The following is a 27,114-nucleotide window of genomic DNA, read 5'->3' as shown; positions in this document are numbered from 1 at the left end:
GGCATTGACAGGAATTTTCATTTGGGGAGGGGGTATATATTCATAAATTTTAAGATAAAGTATAAGGTAGGTGTCACCCTTTGCACTAACATTATACATAAAAAAGTGGGCAAGTGGGTACTGATCTACTGTACAGTAGGTGTCTAGATGAGCGGATCTGTTTTCGCCCAAAATCGACCTTTTGGTTTTCACCCAAATGACCTTTTTTACCCAAACACAAAAAAGAGTGATTTGGTTTTCGCCCAAAGAAATAATATTCATAGTAAACGAAAAAACATTTTAGTTACCACTGTCGTCTATTACTATAAAAAAATAACAAAATATATTCCAGTTAAAAGTGGAGGAAACTCCAGATTTTAAATTAAACTATACACCGTAATCTCGCAAAAAATTACAAAATTACAAAAATTACAAAAACAAGATACGAATTTATAAAATCCATGTGCCATATATTTGACAAACAATTTGTTTTTATTATTATACTATTTTTTTTTTTTAATATGTTTTAAACTTATAGTAAATTCAGAAATGTATTAACATTTGTAGAAAAAAACTAAAAAAAAAAATGAAAATTTCTATTAATACCTAGCTCAAAATGAGTCAAAATATTTTGATAACTTTCAACAAACATTTGGTGAACATTTCAAATAGGTACCAACTGTAGTTAATTTTTGAATTACAATAAAATAAGAAAATTCCTATGAGATTTTATTAATTTACGGGTGAATCCAATGTCTAATTTCAGACGCTCATAAAAAAATAATGTGGATTTATACTCAACTTTTTTTTTTAAATTTCCCCTAACCTTGTATAGATTTTTAACTTTTTTGACTAAGCAAAAAAATTTTTATGGGCAATAATTTTAAAAACAAAATAAAAATAAAACGAAATTTTTTTATGCATATAAATAACCTATAAAAGGAGTTAAAATATTTGAAAATTTTATTGTGTATAGAAAATGGTAATATAAACATTTATCTACGGTAGGGTTTTTTAGAGTTACACTAATTAATAAAGTCGGTTTTTTTAGAAAACCAAAAAAAATCTTTGTTTTTCCTCTTTTTTCTAACTTTTGAAAACTACTGAAATTTTTTTGTCTGTGCCAAACGTTTTTCACTTTTGGTCAACTTTTCCCCAAAATACCAACTAGATTAATCAGAAAATCAAAGCATTTTTACTGTCCTAAAAGCTGATAATGGACAAAAAAACAGAGATCATTGTAAAATCGGGCGCTCACTTAAAATAGGTATAAGATCCATTTTTATATGAATAAATAGTTATTGACTATTGTTTTTATTTAAAAAAATTATATATTTATGTGAATAAAAGTATACTCTTTTGACATTGACCCTTATTCTTGTACCCAGTCACAGAATTTCTATAACTGATATCCTACAAGTCCTAAAATTAATTTATTTATTTTTCAGTAAAAAAAATGAATGCAATGCAATTATGCAAAACTCAAAACTGTAAACTAAATGAATGATTTAAGTTGTGGATATTTTGTTTTAGATACAGTCAATTATAATCGAAATTGTTTGCGTTCTGAGTTTAAGTATGACAGATGCCATTTCTCATGAAATCAATAAATTACTTCACTCAAATAACATGATTTATACGACAGAAATTTTGAAAGCAGTCGAAAAAGGTTAAAATTTGACATTTTAAAATAAATACAAGTAGGTAGGTACCTAGTTAAACATACTTTTTATAACGCCTGCACCGAAATTTTAATTTTGAATGGTGGTTGAAGCGTTGTAAAATTATACTTTTACAGGCTTCATTGTTACGTAGGTTGGACATTTTACTCACCAAATCAGATATAGGTACGCGAACGTATATCGATACGTTTTGTCCATATATTTACTTACCAAATACTAGCCTACAGTGGTATAGGTATATCCGTATAGGTTACTTCTGTCCTGTTATATTATATTATGAAACAGTGGGGAGACAACGATAAGTTCATTATGGATTACCATTACCGTAATATCGATAATTCGATACAAGTGGTATCGATGGCGGCAGAGGCATGACAAGAAATACTAAAGGTACGTGTGGCTCTTGCGGCGGGAAGACAATTTTAAAATAAAAAAAGCTCACTATTCCCGCCCTTGCAACACAATATAATATAATAGTAGATATTATATTGTTACGGATGATTCACTCTAGGGCCTAGATGGTAAAACTAAAAATAACTAAGAAATTGAACAAACTTGAAACAACTTGATACAATATTATAAGAATTAAATACAAAATATTCAACATGTGGTAAATAAATTAGGTACCTAACTAGCATGTTTAACAAGTACCTATCATATATTCATATTATGTAATATATATTACTTATTAATTTTTTTTTTTTTATAGATCCACGGAATTATATTATAAACGTTATGATATACTTTTTGTTACATACTATTAGTTGTGTTGCGTTAATATACGGAGCTTTTAAGGTAGGTACCTTAATAAATATTATTAGGTACACATAAAAAATAATTGTATTTTAATATTCATTATTCATTATTTTCAGAGATCAATTACTTTTATTCTACCATATATAATTCTGGAATTCATAAGATTATTCATCATATTTTACACGGTTATAACATCTATGATTTTAATAAAAATGAATGTGTTGGATTTCTTATTCCTAATCTTTATTTCAGTAATTGGGGTATTTCTTTTACGTAAGTTTTTTAAAAAAAGATGTACCTATTTTAATAACATAATCTTTATAAATAAATAAAATATTGGTCTTAAAAATTGTATATAATTTATATAGGAAACCTACAAAATTAATCATTTTAAATTGTATATATATTGTACCTACCTATATTAAATAATTATAAGTTAGGTAATATAAATCAAAATAGAATATAGGTATCAACCATCATACACATTTTTTTTTTTTTTTTATTATTAAGTTAAGGTTTTGGCATCTGAGGTCATTGGCCTGGGTTCATTAGTAGGTTTTATTACTGTGAGGAGAGGGTATGGTTGGTTTAGAACACGGGTACCTATGTCACATTTGCCACTAAAAACCCAGGTGGTCACCTATCCGGGAACTAAAGTGGCACAGGCGGTGCTAACACGATTCGCGACCAAATGCAAAAACCACGCCACACCAAGCCACGATATCTATTATTATTTATAAAATCGGCGCTATTCAGTCAGGACTTGATTAATAAAAAATTGCAAGACTGCTGTTGTGGCCGGTGCCGGAACTCAGAGCACATCAGTGGACGAAGTCAGACACCGCGCCACACCAATCACCAATACATACACATTTATTATAACTTATAAGTTATCAGATAACTCTTACAAAATATTACAAATAATAGTCAACATTTAATTTATTCGTTTTTTTATTACCAAAGAAAGGGTTAAATCTTTTTATATTTCAAGAAAATTAACAATAGTCAATAAGCTATATTGATATATAATAAAGAAATTTATGTCTGAATATTATATCTATAAAAAAAACTGTCAATTTACCTATAGTAGTTTTTGGGTTTTAGATGAGTAAAGTAATTGTTAAGAAATCTGTTTTTTAGAAATATTGATTTATTTGTGGTGTTGTCCGCTGAGTTTGGTGCAATGCTTGATATTGGACAAGAAATTATTGGCGTCCCAGCCACGAGAGGCTTTCGAGTTGAACAACAGCAACAATGCGTTACCCAGGACTGCGGTGAACAATCAGGACGTTGTATATGATCCGCTATCTGATCATTACGGGTGGAGACCATTCAGACCGAGCTACAGTTATCCTTATGAAAACATGCCACAGTACGAGTACTAACTGCTTATAGCCACGCATCTACACAAAACAATTAGTGCAAAATTCAGAGTAGGTACTTAACACCTTTTATGCTATGAGAAAGGTATTTTAAAAGTTAAATAACCTTCGAGTGCATTGATTCGGATCGTGAAATAACCACGTTAAAGATGATGTTTAGGAGGTATTGAGGTCAAAATATATTTTTTCTACAACTAATTTATTTCACGTAATTTTTGTAATATTTTTGTATTAATCTATTAATGCATTATACAAATAGTTATACCTAAACAAATAAACTTATTTATAAATACTTCTATATAGGTTTAGTGTTTACCTATATACATACCTGCAACTTTTTAATTTATACACAATTTATCCTTTTTTGTCACCTGCAGAATAAATCTTGAAATGTTCATTATTAAGTTATAGGTAGGTATTCTACTTTACATATAATGATAATTTAATAGGGAAAAAAATAAGGACCGAATCAATACCTTTTACTATAGTAATAATAATAATGAACTTTATTGCAACAACAACATAAATAACACAAAAACTATACTTAGCTGATATTGCTCAGCCGAGTGTATAGGTAGTTAATATAAAAGTACCTAATCTCGTGCCGAGCTTATATTTTCAAATTATTCAAACATTTACAAAGATAAATTTAACCCTATTCTTTTTATAAAGGTTCTTAATTATTCAAATGTATAAGTACACATTTTACACATTTTTTATAATAAAAATTGGTCAAGATTTACTAATATGACTTGATAACTTATAACAAGGGTTTAAAAATGTCCATTTATGCGATTAAGTAAATACAAATTACTTATACAAATACCTACAATTTAAAACCTCATATTACGCATAATTTTTTTTTACTTTTGGCAAAAACTCCTTCAAAATCCCAAGATCAACACCAAAGTATGTCAACCAGCATATTTACAAATGATTTACTCGTTATAAAAATGTAGAGAATAAAAAACATCCATTTTTTCTTCTATTAAGTGATAATAAAAATACATTACTATTTCACTTTATAAAATACGATTATTACAGTTGTTTATTATTATATAGATTCACACAATCCTTAAAATTGTATTAATATAAACTATTCTTTAGGTGACTGGTAAAATATTATCAAATTTTCATAGCATAGATATGTGCGTAGCCACAAGATATTACTTTGGAGAAGAGGCTGATCATTTATTACATAAGGGACTAGGGGAAACTTAACTAGGATCCCTCATATGTTTGGCTTGCTGATTAAGTGATGTCGTTGGTATATAATATTTTAGACTTTTGCAGCAACTTTCACACAAAATACAATTTTAATACATAATTCCACACGTCTTACATAATACTGTTCACAGTACATTGAAAGCATTTTTAAATTTTACTGACATTTCGAGGAGGCTAGAGCCACTAACCTACTGGATCAGTGGCGTAGACAAGGGGGGGGGCAAGTGGGGGTCAGATCCCCCTTGGTTTTTATTACTTTAGTAAAATGTTTTGTAATATTTATTAAACGTCAAACTATTATAATAAAATAATAATAACTAATACCGATATGCAATAATAATGTTAACAATAATTAATAATATATTAGTATTAATAAATATTATTAAATGTGGAGTTTAAAAATTATCAACAATATTAGTATTTTTGTATGAAAAAAAAAAAAAATTTTTACTGACGTGTTTTAACATGTTTAAAATTGATCAAAATGTCAATTCAATTTAATTTATTTTATTGTCTATTTAGTTGATACACAGTTGAGCATTTAATTCTATTAATTTATTCTTCTTAGATTTTATCTTTCTTAACATTAAAATTAGACCGGTTTGATTGTATTGTAGAATGGTACTCTTTGCAGTATAATAATATACCTATGATAGATGTACCATGCATCTGTACGTATAGTTAGTTTTTTAAGCGTTAAACAATGGGCAATGTGTCATGACCGTGATTATTTTTTCAGATTTAAAACTAGTCATTCGACATAAATGAGACCAGTTGAAAAAAATGCAATACCTAAATCAATTGTAGGTACATTTATATATAGGTACTTACCTATATAATATATATATTATATTATTGCCTCGATACCACAAAAGTATAGATGACTGATATATACAAATTATGACCTACATATAGACCTACACATTTAGACTTTTATATACCATATAACTATACAATATTTTTTCAAATAAAAAATTAATATTATGTTGTTAATTATTAGTATTTTATATCTTGGGAAATCAAAGCACTCGCCTCAGTGGATCAGTGACAAATTCAAATATACAATTACAGTACCTATCTATAAGCGCTTTTTTGTTTATTATTTATAATTTATAAATTATCAGTTCCATACGTGTTACAGAGTTATCATATATTATTATAGTGCCCATACATTTAAAAGTTAACATAGGTACATAAAAAGTTATTTATGAAAATTGTAAACATTTTTAGTTTTTAACAATTAATATATATTATATAATATTCATACAAATATAATAATAGTTAACATTATAAAATCATAATAAATTATTTATTTATTTTATTTTATTGTTTAAACATCAACTATATGGATATTAACCAAATAATCAATAATTATAGTTTATATTATGAATACCATCTCAAGAGATCATAATAATTGTATAGGACATTAAGATTCAAGACTTAGTACAAATGGCATTATAATAGGTTAATTAATGGCCTAACTAATTTGTTGTCAATGTTAACATTTTTTAAAGATCAATAAAAAAAAAAATATGTAAAAAATTATATATTTATAACATTAGATATATGAGAGTATGACTTATACATTTAAATAACAACAATTATCGATTTGTGATAGTAGGTAGGTAATAATAGAATATACTAATATAGTATATGAATATGGCATCTCTATTCTGTGACATAGGTACATTTTTTCTTCGATTTTAAATACTGTTATTATATGTATATATTTTTTTAGTGCATTTATAATTGTAAGCTAAATAATAACTTAATCAAAATGAATATTTGATTAATTTAGAATAATAATTATTAAATATTTAAGTATATAATTTGTCTAGTTATTAAAAAGCGTATATTTATATTTATTTTTAGCAATATTTTGGTTTTACATGCCATTTTCACGCTTTATAATTTGTATAGTATGTTTATTTTTTTTTGCTGAAAACTCTATAATATGTACGTATTGTTGGTTATTTGAAGTTCAATGATTTAAAACGGAAATTCATTGAATTGAAAAAACTTGATATGCGAATTAAGTTTTTTTTAATGTGTAAAATATTGTATAACCTTACAATATTATTAAGGATGATACAAAAAAAAATATTGTAATTCTAAGTTATTTCTAAATATTTAAATACGAGTTTATTTGTTATAATTTATAATACATAATAATCAAATATTGAATGCTACATATTTGGCAGTTATTTGTTCTTAAAAGTACCGCAATCAATTATTATCATTCATCAGGCTACTAATGTCAATCGTTGTCCTTATAGGACTAACGGAGTCTAAAACTATATCGTAAAATGAATACTTTCATTGCTCCGCTTAGAAGATAAATTTAAAAATAATATACCTAATAAAATATGATAGTACTTATGCAAATTGTAGTGAACAAAAATATTGAAGCAATGAAGTCTTATTAATTCTTTGCTTGAACTTATATCAAACATGCGGACAAAATCAACTATTATTACGATTATAATAAATTATAAAATATTAATATTAAAATTGTAATTTTCATTATAGTTCTACTTATGAGAAATGAACAACGTGTGTCCTACATTATATTTATCTATACACAATTGGTAATTAAATATTCACATACCGGGTATATAATTAAAATAGTGTGAAATTTCAAGTTAATCAAAAATATTATTAAAGTAGCAATGTACCATATTTTCACACGTTATACGCATGCAAACTATTCTATTTTTAATCTCTATAAATTAACATAAGTTCTATAAAATAATGTTATCCAGATGTAGATTTGTACTAAAAATATACTAAAAATAATTTTAAGTATTTAAAAGCGTATGACGCGAATGGCCCTATCTATATGACTTGTATAGTTGTATAGATGGGGCCACTCGTCATTTGCCGTTTTTAAATATAAATTTACAATATTATTATACCTTGCTGATTGTTTTATTTATTTAATTAAATATGGTTTTTAAATTTTATTAAAGCGGATAATACCTACAATTAATTATAATATAATTTGTTTTATCATAATTTATAGTGCATTCATACATTTGTACCTACCTATATTATGTTATTTTATCATGTAGTAAATGTTTAAGTTATTCGAGTAGTAAATATACCTATTAAATAATAAACATTTAATTTTTGTAATATATTATAGGTACTATATAAGTGTAATGTGTAAAGTATCTATCCAATCGTATTAATAGCAATTCTCTGCGTTTTTCTTGTTTATTCGTAGGATGATCGTTTGAAGAATGTTGTTTACCCACACTATTAAAATTATTTATTCAAACTTTATTATATCAATGGTATATTAATTTGGGAAGAATGGCTGGGCTTATAACTTTTTCGAATCACATTTGCATAAATTTAATGTTGATATTAAAATATTATTTATTATAGGTACCTACCTATATCGTGACTATACATATAAGTCCAGGGCGTGATATTATAACGACATAAAATACGATATGTAATTTTGAAGATCCTTAAATATTACTGTTCTCAAGAGAAAAGAGTGCAAACGCTGTTATGGAAATTCAGTGGGGATGACAGAATGTCGCACAGGCCACTCAGGTTGTGATCAGTTTTCCTGACCGAACAGTGTGTTGTGCGCGACCGAATGGGTCGTACTATTTACGAACTATGTCTTATTCCTCTGTAGTTTTACACGTTACGACAACATCGCAAAAAAACTGTATGAATATTTTAAATGAGTTTATATAGTTAATTATACCTAATATTGGAAGTGTTAAAAAAAATCATATACCTACCTAAACGATTTCAGTTACAACAGAATTTGAATAAAATGATTTTAAATTTCTTCAAGATTTTTTGTTTCACTATGGCAATAAAAGTAAGTTGATTAAATTTAAATAAAACGTATAGCAATTAAAATACATAAAAAGTGTATGTAAAATATAGTTTGAACTTATACTTATACTTAATTGATTTCAAACATTATTAAATACGATTAAATTTAAAACGTTTAGTAAAGTTGTATAATATATTTATTAAAAATGCAATAAAAAAAAATGCATTTTATTGTATGAAACGCTTAATGGAACTACAGGAAACTTGGTTATATAAATATAAAATTCATTCTTATGTATGATATACCTAGTTAATATACGTTCTTATAAGACAATATACGTTCAATATACGTTCTTATATATAGTGATCTTCTTCTAATCTTCTAATATGATATATAAATATAATATATTATTCATTTATTTATTTACGTGACTTATGAATATAATAAATAATAATATTATTAATAATCGTGTTTAAATGACAAACGCGTCATTAAAAACGCTCGTCTGCGGTCACATTTTGTAATGTTTGACTGTAAAAATATTTCTAATATACGTTCAGGAAACTCGAATATATTAATTTAAACAATTGACTCATGAATTCATAAAATGATAATCCATAGTTTGATATAGTCATAGGCATATATGGTTGAATTTTAATTTCGTTATTAACTGTTAATAGGAAGCTACTATAGAATTTGAGTTAAAAACCAACTGTTATAAGCTGCAGGGCTCGAAGCCTATATTGGATACCTATCAATTTTAAATACCGGTTAAAACCGTTAAACACCGAAATCGATACCGAAACCGAAAAAATTAATACCGGTAACCGGCAAACAAAACCGAAATTGAAATCAGAAAAAATAAAACCGGTATTTAAAACCAAAAACGAAATCAGAAAAAATTAAATACCGATATCTGAAACCGAAATCAAAATCGGAAAAAATAAATACCGATAACCAAATCGGAAAAAATATTTTTGGTTTCAAGACCTGGTTATAAAAAGTATTAGGTACTTTGTACCCGTATCTATTTTACATAGGTTTACATATTATCTATTTTATCTACCTATTTGTTAAATTATTGTCATTGCGTATATCAATAAATATTTTATATAGATGCTGTTATGAATATATTAAAATGGTTATAAAAGGGTTATGTTAAAAATTAATTATTCTTTCTGTATGTGTGTTTTCATTGGCTAGAGAATTTGTCAAGTAGAATTTGTAGTGTAAGATTAGTGATGATTGAGGATTAATTATACAGATTTGTAAGGACTAAGGATATTAGAGAATAAACTTATTCTTATGACTTCTATATAGAAGAGATTATAAGAAGAGAATAAGAGATGGTATTCCATATAGCTATAGCCTTCAAGCACGAATGGATTTGTAGTAAGTACCTAACTATTCATGATGCACAAAAGCATCTGCAGAGGCTGGTAGGTACCTACTACCTTCATATTTATACAATTTTAAACAACATGACCCAATGTATAACTTGATCTTGAACAGATAGTAATGATAAATGGTAGGTTATTGTGAATAGAGACATAGAGTTTTTAATAATAAAAAATAAATAAACTACATATTATTCAACTTAAATTATCAATTATTTGTTTGACACAAATACACAATTTATTTTATAAGTATTTACTTAAGTCTTAAATGGTCTTTTTACTGTGTCTATTCTGATCATAATAATATACATTGGCGTATTGCAGTGCGTAGAACATATTTTAATAAATATCATAAATTCATATCTGATAAAGTCATTACTCCATTACTATTGTGCACATTTTAAAAATTATTGATACTCTAAGTACTTATATGATATTATCTGAGAAATATTTATATTTTAAAATCTTTTGAAATACGACAATTTTTATTTAAAATTATACTGTACGAAAATATAGTGTTTGAGGTCAAAATATCCAACGGATAGAACAAGATATCCAAATTTAAAAAATATTATGTAAATAGTCTGTTTAATTAGAGAATATTAATAATAATTTCATTACCTATTTACCTATTTACCTATTATTTTTTGTATCACAAGTACTCAAGTGCCAATATTATAAATTATAATAATCGCAATACCGAGTGATTATTATAAATTAAAATAATCACTATACCGAGTGATTTTTTTTCTTTTACTACTCATACATAATTTTGTATGTAACACACTAACACATAACTAATCATCCTAGCACTAATAAAAAAAAAATACGGATAAATATTGCAAATGACAAAAACAAAAATGCCCAAAGAGAGTTTGGGGCGTTATATCCACAACGTACGAAAAAAACCAAAATATTTAACGGCCCAAGGAAAACTCAAAATACTTTTTCTTGAGTATCTTGATGGACACAAATATGTGGACATTTTAAAATTCAGTAGAAAATACTATAAATAACACAGTAATTAATTTTTTGTAATTTTCATTAACATATTACCGACAATTATATTTGTTTGAAGGGAAAAATTGTTAAATATGTATAGGCTAAGAGTAAAAAAACATGAATAAGAAGAATTGAAAAAGAAGCCACACAGTGGGGTGACACATTCAAATGTTCTTATTTAATATTAAAATGATCACAATAATATATTATTTGAGACTACTAACGCATAATTTATGTTTAGATGTTCGATTAGAGTTTCTTAGACTATATTACTACCTACCCACATATTAAATGTAGCTATCTAAATAACAGTAATCTAGCAGTCAACGGTTTAGCAGCTGGTGTAGTGGTATCTTACCGCTTTTTCTAGTATATCAATCATTCATATATAATTATATAAATTATTAAAATTCTTTTAATTATATAGGTTTCTACATGGTGTCGATTCGAGTTAAATTGAGTTAGTCTTACAATAGTTAAATCTAATTATGATATAGTTTCCATTCTTTAATTTCTATACCTATTTCTATTGATATAGTCTGTAATTGAATGTACCTACTTAAACACGCAGCTGCTATATATAATAGTGAATATAATAATAATGGTCGATGGTTGTACCATAAAATAAATATCTTTTAATCTTACATTCGGGTATTGTGAATCGTAGACGGTAGACGAAGACTAGGACAAACTGGTAAACGTTACATTTTACTTTTTTTTTTGTCAAATTAAATTTCGACCAGACACTTGACGGTATCGTTTGTCGTCTGTCTCTGACCAGACACCATTCCTAACAAATAGATCAAACGTTGAAACGTGACAATGACGCGACAAAAATGCATTAGACAATGAATAGGTTGGCGGAAAACCACACATTTCTACAATCAATTATTATATATGTATTTATAGTCCATAGATATCATAATTGATCAAAATTATATTTTGTTAAATAATATAAAGGTTTTATACAACGTATTGATTTATAATCTATTGTATATTATCGGTTTGGTGTTATTAGGTTTGACATGCATTGGTTTATATTATGTTTAACTCTCGATAATTGGTGTTAACTGTAAATAACTTCCATATAATATCTTTTAGAATCCATGAAAACAGATCGTATTAAGTAGTACCTTTTATATATTATAATATTTTTGCCAACATATTACAAATGCATTGTTGTATTGTTAAAACATTATTCATAAAACTGATTTAAACTAAAAAAAAAACACGATTTCGAATAGGCTAAGACTATATAACATTCTATGGGTGTAACGGCATAAGTTGGACGTCCGTGTATGAGCCATTTTCCAGTAAGACTTTCCCGCTAAAATACGGTACTACGTGAGAAATGTGAGAATGGTAATACACAGAGAAAGATTCTTATTATTCGATTTATGTTTGCTGAGTGACAGTGCACATGTGATGTTACAATGAATAACCATATTTTTTTTTGTGATACATAATAATATGTAAAGGCGTAAATAATCTCGTTTTCGAATAGGATAGTAAATAGCTAGTCTATTAAAGCATTGAACAGCTGTAATTTGGTTTTAAGTTTTCAAAATTGTCTGCAATAGAAACTTATTAACTTATTATTAAACATCGATTATAAATTATACGGCCCTTGGTTTTTTAAAAAAGATTTTTTATCTTATGAATATTTTGTTTTATTTATTAGTAATTAATAACAACAATTTTGATTATTATCATTTATTAGTCATTAGTTTATTACTATAACGATTTTACGGTTATCACAAAAATTGAAAAATATGATGTACTGTTTTTAAGATTAGAAGAATTTTACTCCAAGCCGGTACGATCCTACATGGCCATCCGCTATTATTTATTTTAAAAATATTTTATATAGGTTTATATAAATTTATATAATTTTTATATAAATATATCTAAATCTTTTAGAGGTTTTGATAAATCATTAATACTTTTAACTTTTAAACTTCATTTATTACACAAATTATATATTAAATTTAATACTTGTGAAGGTATTCATAACATTAGAGAACAACCGACCTTTACTAGGTTCCTAAATTTAATTTTATGAAATATCTATTAATATAAATATTTAGGTACTTCAAAAACACAAGATATTTTTTTTTATCATAAGTATCGCCAGTATCGGAACGTATACGTATCTATATAGTTAATATATTATTTATGTATTATTTTGTTACATTATTAATATAGGTTTTTTTACAGCTTGATTTGTTTAGAGGGTCTTCTATGTGTCACCTATTCTAATACATACATATAATAGTTACAGCTTTTTGAAATTACACCACTTGGTAAAAATGTTTAAAAAAATTCACAGTTTATTCTATTGTTACACACTTTTACTTTTATAATTTTTATTAAACTGATTTGTTACTGCTATTTTCACATTTTTTTAAGTACTTATACTTGTCATACAAATTACAGTATCACACATATATAATAATAATAATATATATAATATATTATATTTTTTTTTGAAATGCCACATAATATATTTATATATTATATTATACGGTGTTTACGTGTAGACATATTATTATATTCTCTCAATCGTATTCACATTTCATTCTGAATGATATTTTTTCTTATTATATAGCTTATATTATTTTATTTGCTAATGTTGATACTTTCGTTTAGATTTTTAACATGTACACGGAAAAATGTGACCTGAATAGACAGAACAATTGTTATTTACAATTTATGCATGTATAGTTAAACGTTACTATATTACTTACCAAGAATAAGATCTTACCATATTTTGATAGTGTCTAAGCGTATATTAGCTATTAGGTATATGTCTTATGATGAAATATGATTAAACGCAGTAACTTATTTATTCAAAAAGGTGATGATACATTCGAAATTCGGTTTCTTATAATAATTATTTGGTAGTAGATAATAACTGTATTTTTACCAATTCTAAGTATAAGTATCGATAATAATTAATAATAAATACTTTTTATAATGATTATTCTTTAAAAACAATGTCGTGAAGACGTGAACTCATGACTAATGACTATAAGATATTTGGATTTTGGGTCCAAGAACGGCATACACTGTGCGCACTTCATTATTATTTATTCCCCTAGATAAAAGAAAATCTTTAAGCATGGAGTTTTTATTTAAATTAAAAAAAATTATATAAATTTATGCTTTATATGTTCTTCAGTTATTGTAACTGTTTAAAAACTTTTAAAAATGTAATTAAATTGTTTAACTCTTTATTTATAGAATTTTCCTGGACGAACACTAGGGGTGAAATTAGGTGAAAGGTGTTTATCTAATCAAGAATGTGACACAGGATTTAGCAGATGTCACCAGGAGTCTGGAATTTGTTCTTGTTTACCATACTACGCACGAGTGAACAATGCATGTTTACAATGTAAGTTCCTTTTTATATGATTGGTTGCTATTTTCTTAATCTATTTAAAATACTACCATTACCTTTCAACTTATTAATAACTAAGATATTAATTAATAACTTAACAAAGACACGAAGCAATAAAAATTCACAATACCATGTATATAGTATTTTGTACCTACAGACGACTACAGTTAAACTCTACTTAAATAAAATTAGCACATTCAATTATATTTATAAAAATTATTAGAGTTTATTTTCATTTGGTATTTCATGATAAGTCCTAATAGTAAGTAAAATATTTGTATACATATAGTTCTTAATTTTTTTTAAATATCACCAAGGTAAAAATACTTACATTAAAAAATGTATTTGCACAAACGGATTTTATATTAAAAGCTATTGCATTAAAATAAAATACCCAGAAACAAAATTAAAGATTAGGTATTAAGATTACATTATTTTTATAAGTTGGATGAATTTAAATTTTCAAACTAGTAATTTACCTATATTTTATTTGAATAATGTCTATTACTACAATTAGTTGTGAAAACATGATTTCAGTATCAAATATTGTAATAACTTTAATATCACTCAAAACATTTTAATACCTTAAATAGTTTGTGTAAATATAACATGTCAATAAAAAATATAATCAAAATTGAGAACGTGCTTAAGTGAAAAACTGAAAATTAAAAATGGTCTACCGTAAAATATCTATCATTGCACTGTATACAATATTTCAGTTTCAGAAGTATTAATATATACATATCAATTATTATACTTTGTAAATTGTATTTATTATTATTGTCGAGTATTTTAGGTTCAGATAATAAAATCTGGAACAGGAACATATACTTATTGTTCAGAAGTAATAAAATCTAGTATTGTTCGTTATATCATGGCGCCTTTCATAAAAGCCTCAGGCACAATATCCTTGTTGGATAATTAAATTATTATTATATACTATTGAATCATATATATATATATATATATGTACCTACTATACGTTACGAATTATTTGGAAGACCTAATTTCTATTATGTTATCCAAAAGTAGTCCAATTAAAAAAAAAAAAGTTTTCGCTATTGATTTTAATTTAATACTTTTGAATTTACAGCTACGCTTTTAGGATTTGAGTGTGTTGTGGATGAGCAATGTTCATTGAAAGTAGCTAATAGTAGATGCCTTAATAATGTATGCGAGTGTGAATCTAAGTTTTGGCAGTATCGAAGACATACATGTTTATCTCGTAAGTAAAATTATTTAACAAATATAATAATGCGACCGTGTGATAAGTGCGAACACAAAATACATTACATTCATGTCTAATATAAGATATGCGAATTCTGGATAGCTAATGCCTATTGTCATTGATAATCAATACTAATATTATGCTGGGTTGCATAAACAATTTATTAAGTTTAATGCGGTTCACTAAAAATTTAATGGACCAATCGTGGGCCACTAAATCTTGTTTAAAGGACCATTAGCTCACTATTGATTCATTAAATGTTTTGTGCAGAAAAATTGAATAGTCAATACAGTCCAAATATTTTTTATTCAATTTATTATTACTTTTAAATATATATCTAATATTAACGGATGATCGATGCTCTGCTTGAACGCAGCTTTGCAAAACGAATAAATGAAAGTGTAGGAAAACAGACAGACTTTGCAAATTTAAGTGTGATTCTAGTAAATCATATAGGAACGGGTAAAATAAATACTTCGAAATAAATAGGTAAGTAATGATAAAATTCTAAACAATTTTAATATAATAACTTATTTATTTGGTTTGTATTTTTTGCCATCAATATTTGGTAATCATCATCATTACTTATTATAATTATTTTAAAATTTTCAGAATATAATATTTAATTAATTAATTTTGTTTTTTTTCCATTATTATTTATTAGTCATAATAAATTGAATAAAAAAATATTGCACAAAAATAATTTGTTTGTATTCATGATTAAAAGTGCCCAGTATTCCGTAACTAATATCTAATATTATATGGATACATGTTTGGTTATTTAGTTCATTCTAATATTTATGTCTTATATACTAATACTAATAAGTAATTTATTATAAAATTATAATATAGAATATCTTAAATACATTTAGCTGCGTCATTGAAATGTATGCAAATATTACTTGGCAAAAAAGATTATAATTTAAACTTTAAAATACAAATAAATGGATAATAATATTGACTATTTACCGAGTAAATGTACATACGCATTATAAACTATAGTTAAATGTTAGAACTAAAAATTAAAACATATTCGTTAACACATATATGTCTGTGTGAATATGAGACCGGAATATATTTATCTATTATTATTATCCTAAGAGATATAATATAATACTCAATCGATTAAGCTGTATAATAATATCTTAAACAGGTATTCACGATACGTTGTTAAAATTCAATTTTGATTACGACAGGCAATTCCATTCGTTCAGTATTCGTGTGGAGCTTAATTAATAATTACGTGCATCATTTTTAAACAATAAAGATTAACATATTATTATAAACGTTGCGGTTCCAATGCAGGTTCCCATCATACTGTAAATATAGAAATAATTCATTCGCGTGAAAAACGTACACTACGACGATTTTCCTGATCCTTTGGTTCATTGACGTCGTTCATTAACATACAGCCATACAGAAACCCGTTAGTTTTCATTTATGACGCTTTCATAATACATAACAGATTGTAGATCCATGTCAAGAAAAAAAAAATAATAATAACACTCAAACGTTCCAGGTGTGTAATACATACATTATACATACACGCGTACGTATACGGATTATTGGAGGTCATTGTTGTAGAGTACCTATTACGTGAGACTTTATATTGTTCTTGATAGCCGCATGTGTATAGGTAGGTAGTTATTCCATTACACGTGAAGGGATTTAAACTATTATATTTTTATTGAAAGGAAAACGCCTATACGTCTATAGACCAACATTTTTCGCCACAAATTTAAATTCAAAGTGCAATAAACTCTTATTAGTATATAGTCTGCTGAAAAATATATTTACAGCTTAAACCATCAGTATATTATGTATAATACAATTTGGTTCGCCAGATTCTATTATATCGATTTAAAAAAAAATTTCCTCGTCGATATGGTTCAGATTAAAGGAATGCTATTGTGGGACATCCCGCTTGGACCATATTTTAGATATATTTTCCATATTAAACACCGTACGATTTAACTATTAGAGTTAGTTGTAAACGAAAAAAACTATTTATACCTACCTAAACGTTATTGAGTTATTCAGTAGTCAATAAGAGAACCAATTCTACTATTGATAACGTATTACATCATTATACTGGATATTATTTTCTTATGTACTATTATATTATATATTTATATGTTTATTTATTATTTCTATTTTGTATTACTCGAAAAAAAAATAATCAAAATAAATACTTTAATTCAAAATTAACCTATTTTCAGCCTTATTAATGAACGATACATGTAAAAATATCGTGTTAAAATTTGAAACCTCATCTATAAATATGAATAAAACAGCATAAAATGTCTGTATAGCTAATAAAATTCCATAGAATAAACCAATAAGTTATTTTTCCCTATTGGGCCTATTCATTTTCTTCCCCTTTTAATTATAAAACTAATTATATTTTAAATATTTAACCAAATTTAAATAAATCGTAATAATAAAAATATTACCGCTGGGTGATTACTAAATCATGTCATAATTTGTTATATAAATCATCATACATACTTATTGTAAATTTTATTTATATATTGTGTGTTTTATAAAATAAAAGTTAAAAAAAAAATAAACTAAAAAAAAATATAAGTATTTATAAATAAGTGTAAAGTATTGATATAAAAAATGTATGACTGAAATAATGTATATATTATTATTTATTAAATTATCAATAAGCTAAAATGTCTGATTATTCAGTACATTTAAAATAACATTAAGTAATGTAATTTGTTGTCATACTATATTATTATATTGTCTTAATATTATTTCACGCAGTTAATATTTTTTACAGCTGCCAAACTGGGAGAAGTGTGTTATAGTGACACTCATTGTGCACTGTCGGATGAAAATAACCGATGCCAGTTCACCATGCCTGGTGTATTTGGATTTTGTATTTGCGATCCTGCTTCCCCGGACTGTATATACAAAGCACAAAATTCGATTTTGATTAAACCTAATAGTTCAGCATTCAAATACCCATTTAGTAAACCAGATCTAAAGAAAAAATTTCCGTACCAAAAACGACCTTGGCAAACGGATGACCTAAGACTCACAACGACTACCTCAACAATTAAGCCATTACGACCAATCAATAAACCACAAATGCCTCCTCTAAAACGGCCCATTATAAAAACAAATTTAACGAATAATGGTATAAAATTTACTGCCGTTCCGGTGACGAACACTCAGTCATCTGTAATTTCTCTCAACTACACAACAGTTGCATCGAAGAACATAACATTTAAACCTCAATTTGCTATAGTGCCCACGCCGTCACCAATCAAAATTTACTTAAAAAGTCCATTGAAAGATTCACAAAATAAAAGCCAAACAATTGTCAACGACTCATCTATAAAAGTGCATAAGAAACCAATTAGTAATACAGGTAATTCTGGACCCCAGATTTTATTTGCATATAAGTCATGTATAACCTATACGGGCATAGCTGTTTTCGACCAAAAACATACCCTTCCCTTTTCGGCCGATTCCCTTTTCGACCAAAATTGTACCCTTCCCTTTTCGGCCGATTCACTTTTCGACCAAAACAAAAAGTTTTGTAATATGATATGTAAAATAAATAAAATAATTGGTATATAATTTTTGTAAAATTGTGGCAATTATAATTTTAAAAATTATTTAAGTTTAAGTTACATAAAATGTTGTAAAATAAAATATTGTAAAATAAAATATAAAAAAAAATTTAAATATAAGAATACCTATATATTATTAACATTAGTTTTGTGTTAATATGTCACACTGTGCATAATATTTTATAAAAAGAATAACATAATAATATAAAATTGTTGTCAATAATTATTAAGTCTAATAGTAATGTGTATAATATAATATTAAGAAAGATAGTGACTCTCTACAATACGTATAACGATCAGTCTTGCAGGTACATACTACATAAATTATTATACTGAAATAACTATATATTATTATGGTAGTATAACCATCACAGTCGACGATCACCGATCGTATATTATAATAAATCGTAATAATCGTAATAAAAAAAAAAAATGTTAATATAATATGGGTATTCTATTTTACAAAAATTATATATCAATTATTTATTCTACATATCATATTACAAAACTTTTTGTTTTGGTCGAAAAGTGAATCGGCCGAAAAGGTAAGGGTACGTTTTTGGTCGAAAACGGTCTCGCCCACCTATACTCATACTAAATATGAAAATTCAAGTATTTTTTAAAAAATAATAAAATATCTTTCTTTGTGTAATTTTAGGTATTATGTTAAGGAAGGGAGAACCTAAACGACGCATTAGTCTTGGATTTCCGTGTGTTAGCGATGCGCAGTGTATGCGAAATGATGAAAACTCAAGATGCCTACATGGAATTTGTGATTGCCTACCAAACAATAAGACAATTGATCAGTGTACAGCGAAAACTCGAGGTTGTTTACAGAATACATTCCAAGTAAATACATTTGATCGAAATATGGCAAATTGGCATTGCTAGTACAATAATATTTATAATTAGACCTAAATGGTTTAAAAGATCTAAATAATTAAAATGGTGAAAATGTAATTAATGCTATTTTTCAGTGCCGATCTAGTGGTAAATGCATTAGTTGGTTCTTTGTATGCGATGGCCGAACTGGTGACTGTGGGGAAGACGACAATTCGGACGAAGAATGTTCGGGTAATCAGCAATGTCCAAGTACCACGTTTGCTTGTCGGTCTGGTAAAGCCCCCAGGAATTTATGCGTTTCTAGATCAACGCGATGCGATGGTGTGAAAAACTGTCCACTCGGGGATGATGAAGAGAGCTGCAACGCCGTTGAACATAAAGGTAAAACATATTTTATAGGTATAATAATCATATAATATAAACACTTTATTTTTATCAACAATTTACTTTATTATGTATCTGTTTTTAATTTATTTTATTGTTTTGACAATGGTTGTACTTTTTTATCATAATTAAAAAATATTCCTACCATTGTGAATTTTGTAACATAAAAAAATATGAATGTTTCTTCATGTCTTAAAAAAAGTAGGTCTCACAATTTAAAAATTTGTTGTTCCCCCTTGGCCACCAAAGTCTGAACACGCCTATGACAGTGGATATAAAAGTACGTGGACAACGAACAATTATTAATGGTAATATTGGTCGGTGTGCCTTACGTTTTTACAGGGTGTCCGGCGTATACGTTCCAGTGCGGCGACGGTCAGTGTCTACCAGAGTACGAGTTGTGCAACGCGGTGGTGACGTGTGCCGACAAATCGGACGAGTTGGAAGGCCTGTGCGGCGGCGGTGCGCCGATGACCGTCGGCAACAGGACATCCGCCGCGCGTCCCCCGCAGCCGTTGACCCGGGTCCGCGGTGCCTACCGGCACAGCCCGGCCGAATGCCCTTTCCGGTGTAGGAACGGCCGGTGCCGATCGACCGCCGTACTGTGTTCTGGTCGGGACGGATGTGGTGACGGGTCGGACGAATCGGGCTGTTCCGTTTGCAGTAAGTGCAAAATATCATAGTAATCTCATAGGTACCGTAGGTTACCGCACCAGGTAATTAGGTACACCGTGTTGTAGGTAGGTAGGTAGTTACAGGTAGGAAGTTGGGCGATATAGCCGGCGCCAGGTGGGTAATCCACTAACTTTATAATAATATTATAATAACGCTGTAAGGTAGCCAAAGTATATATTATGATATTAATATAATATTATTATATACCTAGCTATCGTGTCGCGACTCGCGGAGGAGTGAAGAATATTCCAACTAACGGTAACCGTGTCTAAGTGATGCTCCGACCGCGCCGACAAACTGCAGCAGCAGACGAATTGCGATTGTAGTCCGATAGGTGTTTGTCGTTAAATAGAATTAGGACACGCCGCTGCGTTATGTCTACACTAAAATCGTATAATGTTTAATCGTAATTGAGTCTCGGTATCTGCAGTGGGACGTTTTCTATTGGTTCACGCCTAAACGTTATGCTTATGAGTTTTATAATACTAACCCTGCAGTATTGGTTTAATCGAATTCATGATTCAAGTCAAATATGAAATGATAAAAGAATATTTTAGAATGAGTTGATTTGACCGTAAAATAAAAAAAAATATTAGAAATACAGTCGTTGTCATGTAGAAAAATGTCCAAAATTCTAAGGAATTATACATTGGTGTAAATACATGCCAAGTAACTTTCCATGTAGGTACATTTTCTCTAGTTACACCAATTATTGGAACTGTACACCTATAGAGCTTAAGAGCTGTCATAAACTGTGATAAATAAAAATTAGAAATTTTAGCTATAATTAAAAAGCGCTAATAAATTTGATAATATATTTGATTTTTATAATATTTTGCTATTGTAAAACCCATCATAGTATTTTTATTCAAATACACCGCTGTTGGCTACGTTGAAATACCGCTGCAGATCTAGTGTGAATATTTTATGCTACGTGGTATATTATTAATTATAGAATACTGTTGAACGGAGCATAACATGGTTATTTTACTTAGGAACTTATTGCTTATATAAACTGATAGCCGATAGGATTATTGAAATTAATTAATTAAATAAATTCTAAATAACATTCGAAGAGGGTAAACGGCCAATTTATTTCCCCCGATACATTTTTTAAAGCAGACACAAACATTTCTTTTTCTTACGTATAATTGTTCTTAAGACAATATGTCGGAATATCTAGTAATTTGTTTTTATTCATTATTAATTATATTTTATTTAGAAAATCGATTTATCTATTAGTTATTATATATTATATTAAAGTTATAATTTTACTTAATTTGTTTTAAACAGTATTAAGTGTTTCTTATTTATTATAATTTATTATAGTAGGTACTTTTTATTGTGTCAAATAGATATTATGTATTTTATTAAATGAAACCTAAACAGTAGGTGCTATAAGGAGCATATTAATATACATATGAATAAGACTTTTCGTAGAAATTCGTCACATTACACAGTACATTACTATAACACTCATCCGTGGCGTGAAAATGGTTAGATCGATAATCGGACGTGCCGACGACCATATTTTCCTTGAAAACCAACAACGGGGAATTTTACGATTTTCCACTCGCGATTGAGGAGTGTAAAATGGCATATGAATCGTGGTCGTAAATATCGTGGTTACGGGACGTAAGTATAGAATTTGACATTTGTACGGTAGCGTATATGGTATAACATCTTCGCGCGAGACTGTCTGTTACCATACCGCGATTACCCAAATATTACGGATGGTGGTATAAACTTTTTCATGGTTTTAATATGGTCGATCAGTATATAATTGTGTTTATTTAAATAATTAATACCAATGATATTTGAATATTAAATAATGTAAGTAAAGGAAAAGGAAAATGATAGTATAATATATATTGTTATATCTATACCTTATACCTAACGTAAAAGTGTTGTAAAACAACTCTCGTGACAGGTAACGGTTATCGCACTTCTCAGTACAGGTATAGCTGAAGTTCTTTGACTTCGTTAAATCCAAGATTTTAGTTCTATCTTCTGTGATTGAGATGGATTAAATAAAATGGGTGGTATTAAAGTAGGTAATTTTATTTAAATATTATGCATCATTACCCCTAAAGTAACATTTGGGACTTCTTGCGTGACTAAATTAGTCGAGACAACCAAACAGGTTCATGTTCTATTTTTTTTACTCACGGTATATTGTTTTGTTTTGGGTGCACTCTAAATGGTTTCATTGTGTGTTTGAGCTTCTTATTACATATGTGATATTATATTGTCACAATGTCACTTGTAAATGGTTATTTTCTCAACGTTCACTTACAAGTAGGTACCTAAAAATGTAGGTGGTAACCTGACATAAAATATTTTTCTTTATACAAACATCAAAACGTAGAAACCAATTCGTCACAAATATAATATTATAGTTTACTTAAAAACAGTTATAGGTTATATATAGGTACTTATAATAAATTATTAATTTATATTAGGTATGTACACTTATATATTAAATATTTGTACTTAATGTTAAATTTTAACTACAAATCAATAATAATTTATTATTATGGAACGGGACGAGTCCAATAAAAATTTAGATATTAATCTTAAAGCTAAAGTACGTAACAGTATAAATTATAAAAACAACAATATAGTGATATAAATTACATAAATAGGAACTGGTTTAGTCCCCCAATAGAAACGATGAAATAAAGTTGATATAATTTTCGATATTGAAGAACACATACAAATAATAATACTTCTTACTTATATTTTGTATATTATGATGTCATTCATGCCAGATACCTACATAATTAGTGCACTAGGTACCTACCTAACTCTAAACATTTATTATAGTTTATAGTAATATATATAATCACAATGACAATTAAATATTTTTTATTCTATTAGATCATGACATATTTTATCGGTTATCATTATAATGAGACTAATCATGATGAATATAATTATATAGATGTGCAAAATTTGAGTAGTTATATTATTTATAAAAACTAATTTAGTTACCTATTGTATTTTTGATGTTTTAGAATGCCCTGCAGTTTCATAAAAATATATTGAAGTTCTTATTTTAAGAAGATTATGGCATTAAACAGTTCTACCACTACGACGCTCATCACTACATTCACTTATACTTTATGGCGTATACTATAATATTAAGTACCTTTACTTAATGGAATACAACAAGTGTAATTTTGTACATATATTATATTATAATGTATCTTTATGTTTGAAACAAAAAATGTTGTATTTTGTTTATTAGATAGTTAGGTACCTACATCAAATTATAATTTGATGTGTTATTAATTATATTCTTCTTATTAATACATTTATATATTATCATTATTATTATTTTTATATTACTTGTATTAAAAAATAAATAATTTTTTTTTATAGCAAACTTTCTTATGGTAGGTATTTAATATACCTGATTTACTATGATACGTAACTTATATTCTGTAATTTATTTATTTAATCAGGCGTATAAATGTATACCTAATATTATAACTAAATAATAATGAACCTACTATTTTTATAAAATTAACTATGGTGTTACATTTTTAAGTTGGTATGTATAAGCATAAAACTCTAAGGTATGTGCTAGAGAATTTTCAAGAGAAGGATGAATTAGACTGGTTAGAGAATTTTTTTTTATGTATAAAATTGTCTTCTAATAGTTTTAACGGGGTTTAAGGATTAATATAAGCACGAATGCTTGATAATACCATATTCTATTGGTCAATGGTGGATGGATGAGGGGGTTAACTCCATGTTTATCCATCATCAACATATATGGGGCAGTAAAAAGCTAACTTTTTGACAACAGTATTTTTTCTGATAGAAAAGTGAACCTTTGGGATTCCTTCGGAAGGTCTAAATCGAAAATCATCAAAAAAAAATCAAAAATTTCCCATGCCTAGAAATAAATAAAAAGAAACAACCTATTTTTTTTAAATTGTACTTACCATAATGTATGGAAAATTAAAAATTCAACAAATATAGATTACAGTGACTTAGGTACGACGCGATATCGTGATACATTCGACATTTACAACAATTAATAAAGTGTACAGCAACGCGGTTACCATATCTGTTATGTTCTTATTTTTACTAAAAGATTGGATGTCAAATTTCTCAAATAATAATTTTGAACAGTATTTTATTAACTTGGATTATATTTTAGTCTATAGACCTGATTTTAAAGCACTAAAATAGCATTAAAAAAAGATCAACATGTTTAAATTTTATAAAAAAAATATGTTATTTATGCAATGTTTAGTAAAATTGTCAATAAAAGTAACAAGAATAGTAGCTCATCCTTACTCCAACCGGGTCCGGTCGCAAAAAATCGCAATATAATATGGACCACGCAAATATGGTATCACAAATGATTTATGAATATGATCCTTATTCAAGGGCGCTTATCTATGTTGTGTATTTATTTTCTGTTATTTAATAAAATCAATTTGGTTGGTTCTTAGTTATTTTTTTATGATATTGTCCCCCCACACCTTAGGTTCTGATTGATGAGCACCCTTGTCCTTATTCCTATTAGATCATGTACATACTATGGATGTAGCCATACCCCTATATGTCTATGTATTAGATTTGATGCCAAAATTACTAAAAAGCTAGAGCTTTGGTTATCACTGCGCATGAGTGAATGACTGCCAGTGGCAAATACTAGGGTGGCGAAGGAGCGTTTGCCTCCCCCCCCCCCACTTGGACAGTATTTTTAACGTAATTTCTTATGTAACGTGGTCGGGGATGACCCGTTAAATATAAGATATTCAGAGAAGAGATTAGTTCTTTTGAATATATTTTTACTGTAGCTCGGGAGCACGAATGGTATTAGGATCTTAATATTACAAATAAATACGATTGCTCTAAATTATTATTAACACAATCAAATTTATTATTAGTTACAATATACGAACAAAGTTACCAAAAAGGTAGGATTGTACAGAGTTCAGGTGCACGTGATGGAATCGCGGGGAACTGCCTTTCTCTTACATAGCGATATTGGCCGGGGAGTCTTACAATAATAAGATATATAAGCGACACCTAAACCGGAGGTGCTTAATATGTTATAGTCAGCGCATAATATGCCTATTGTAACATACGTTACATTACCCTCCTCCCTTTTTTGGAACATTTTAAATGTAATATATATATAAAAAAAACAATATAAATCATGCTTCATTTAAACACCACTCCTTTTTTATTACAATTTAAGAAAATATTATTAAGGTTCGTTTTATTGATTGAAATTTTACCTGATTTTGAAGATTTACCACTGTTTTGGTGTGAATATGTGATAGCTGATATTTACATTATATATTTATACATACACTGCATGTCTGCATTTATACACATAATATGCATATAATATAATATATCTTTATGTTTAGTTATTAAAATTAGTTCTGCTTTGCTAGGGCTTACCAATGCGGTAACATAATGATAATAATATATTAATTGTATTTTTTAGTGGCGAGCGTCCTGTATCAATTGTTTCTTGATTCATCAGTTTTTGAAAATCGTATATGTATATAATGAAAATCAAATCTACGTAAAAGTGCTGAAACAAGGAGGTCTGTTATAGTTGCCTGTCCGCGGATTGATGCACGCTGTACAGCTATGACCTCGGCGTTGTGAAAGATCTTGATTGAACCACCATAATATGTCTTGGATTCGAGGTTTTATGGTTCGGTCGTAGTCGCCTCATTTTGTAAATTTTCTAACTCTTTTTGTTTGCTTACACTTTTTTTGTGGTTGTTAT

General features: G+C 27.6%; 2 protein-coding genes across 2 annotated transcripts; both read left to right on the top strand.

Annotated features, from left to right (window-relative positions):
• The first annotated feature begins 2,374 nt into the window (after window positions 1–2,374).
• Window positions 2,375–3,842, top strand: LOC132944367 (uncharacterized). Its single transcript, XM_061013674.1, has 3 exons — window positions 2,375–2,456; window positions 2,534–2,690; window positions 3,558–3,842. Exons 1-3 carry the CDS (start codon window positions 2,397–2,399, stop codon window positions 3,800–3,802), a joined length of 462 nt encoding a protein of 153 aa, XP_060869657.1. The 5' UTR covers window positions 2,375–2,396; the 3' UTR covers window positions 3,803–3,842.
• A 4,790-nt stretch (window positions 3,843–8,632) lies between these two features.
• Window positions 8,633–25,660, top strand: LOC132945522 (uncharacterized). The gene is made up of 8 exons (XM_061015297.1): window positions 8,633–8,870; window positions 14,471–14,621; window positions 15,721–15,852; window positions 18,644–19,237; window positions 20,101–20,291; window positions 20,420–20,666; window positions 21,012–21,332; window positions 24,362–25,660. Exons 1-8 carry the CDS (start codon window positions 8,823–8,825, stop codon window positions 24,379–24,381), a joined length of 1,704 nt encoding a protein of 567 aa, XP_060871280.1. The 5' UTR covers window positions 8,633–8,822; the 3' UTR covers window positions 24,382–25,660.
• Window positions 25,661–27,114: the final 1,454 nt, after the last annotated feature.

This window comes from Metopolophium dirhodum, chromosome 5 (genome assembly GCF_019925205.1).
Source record: "Metopolophium dirhodum isolate CAU chromosome 5, ASM1992520v1, whole genome shotgun sequence".
Taxonomy (NCBI): Eukaryota; Metazoa; Arthropoda; class Insecta; order Hemiptera; family Aphididae; genus Metopolophium; species Metopolophium dirhodum.
This window is presented reverse-complemented; position numbering and strand designations above follow the sequence as displayed.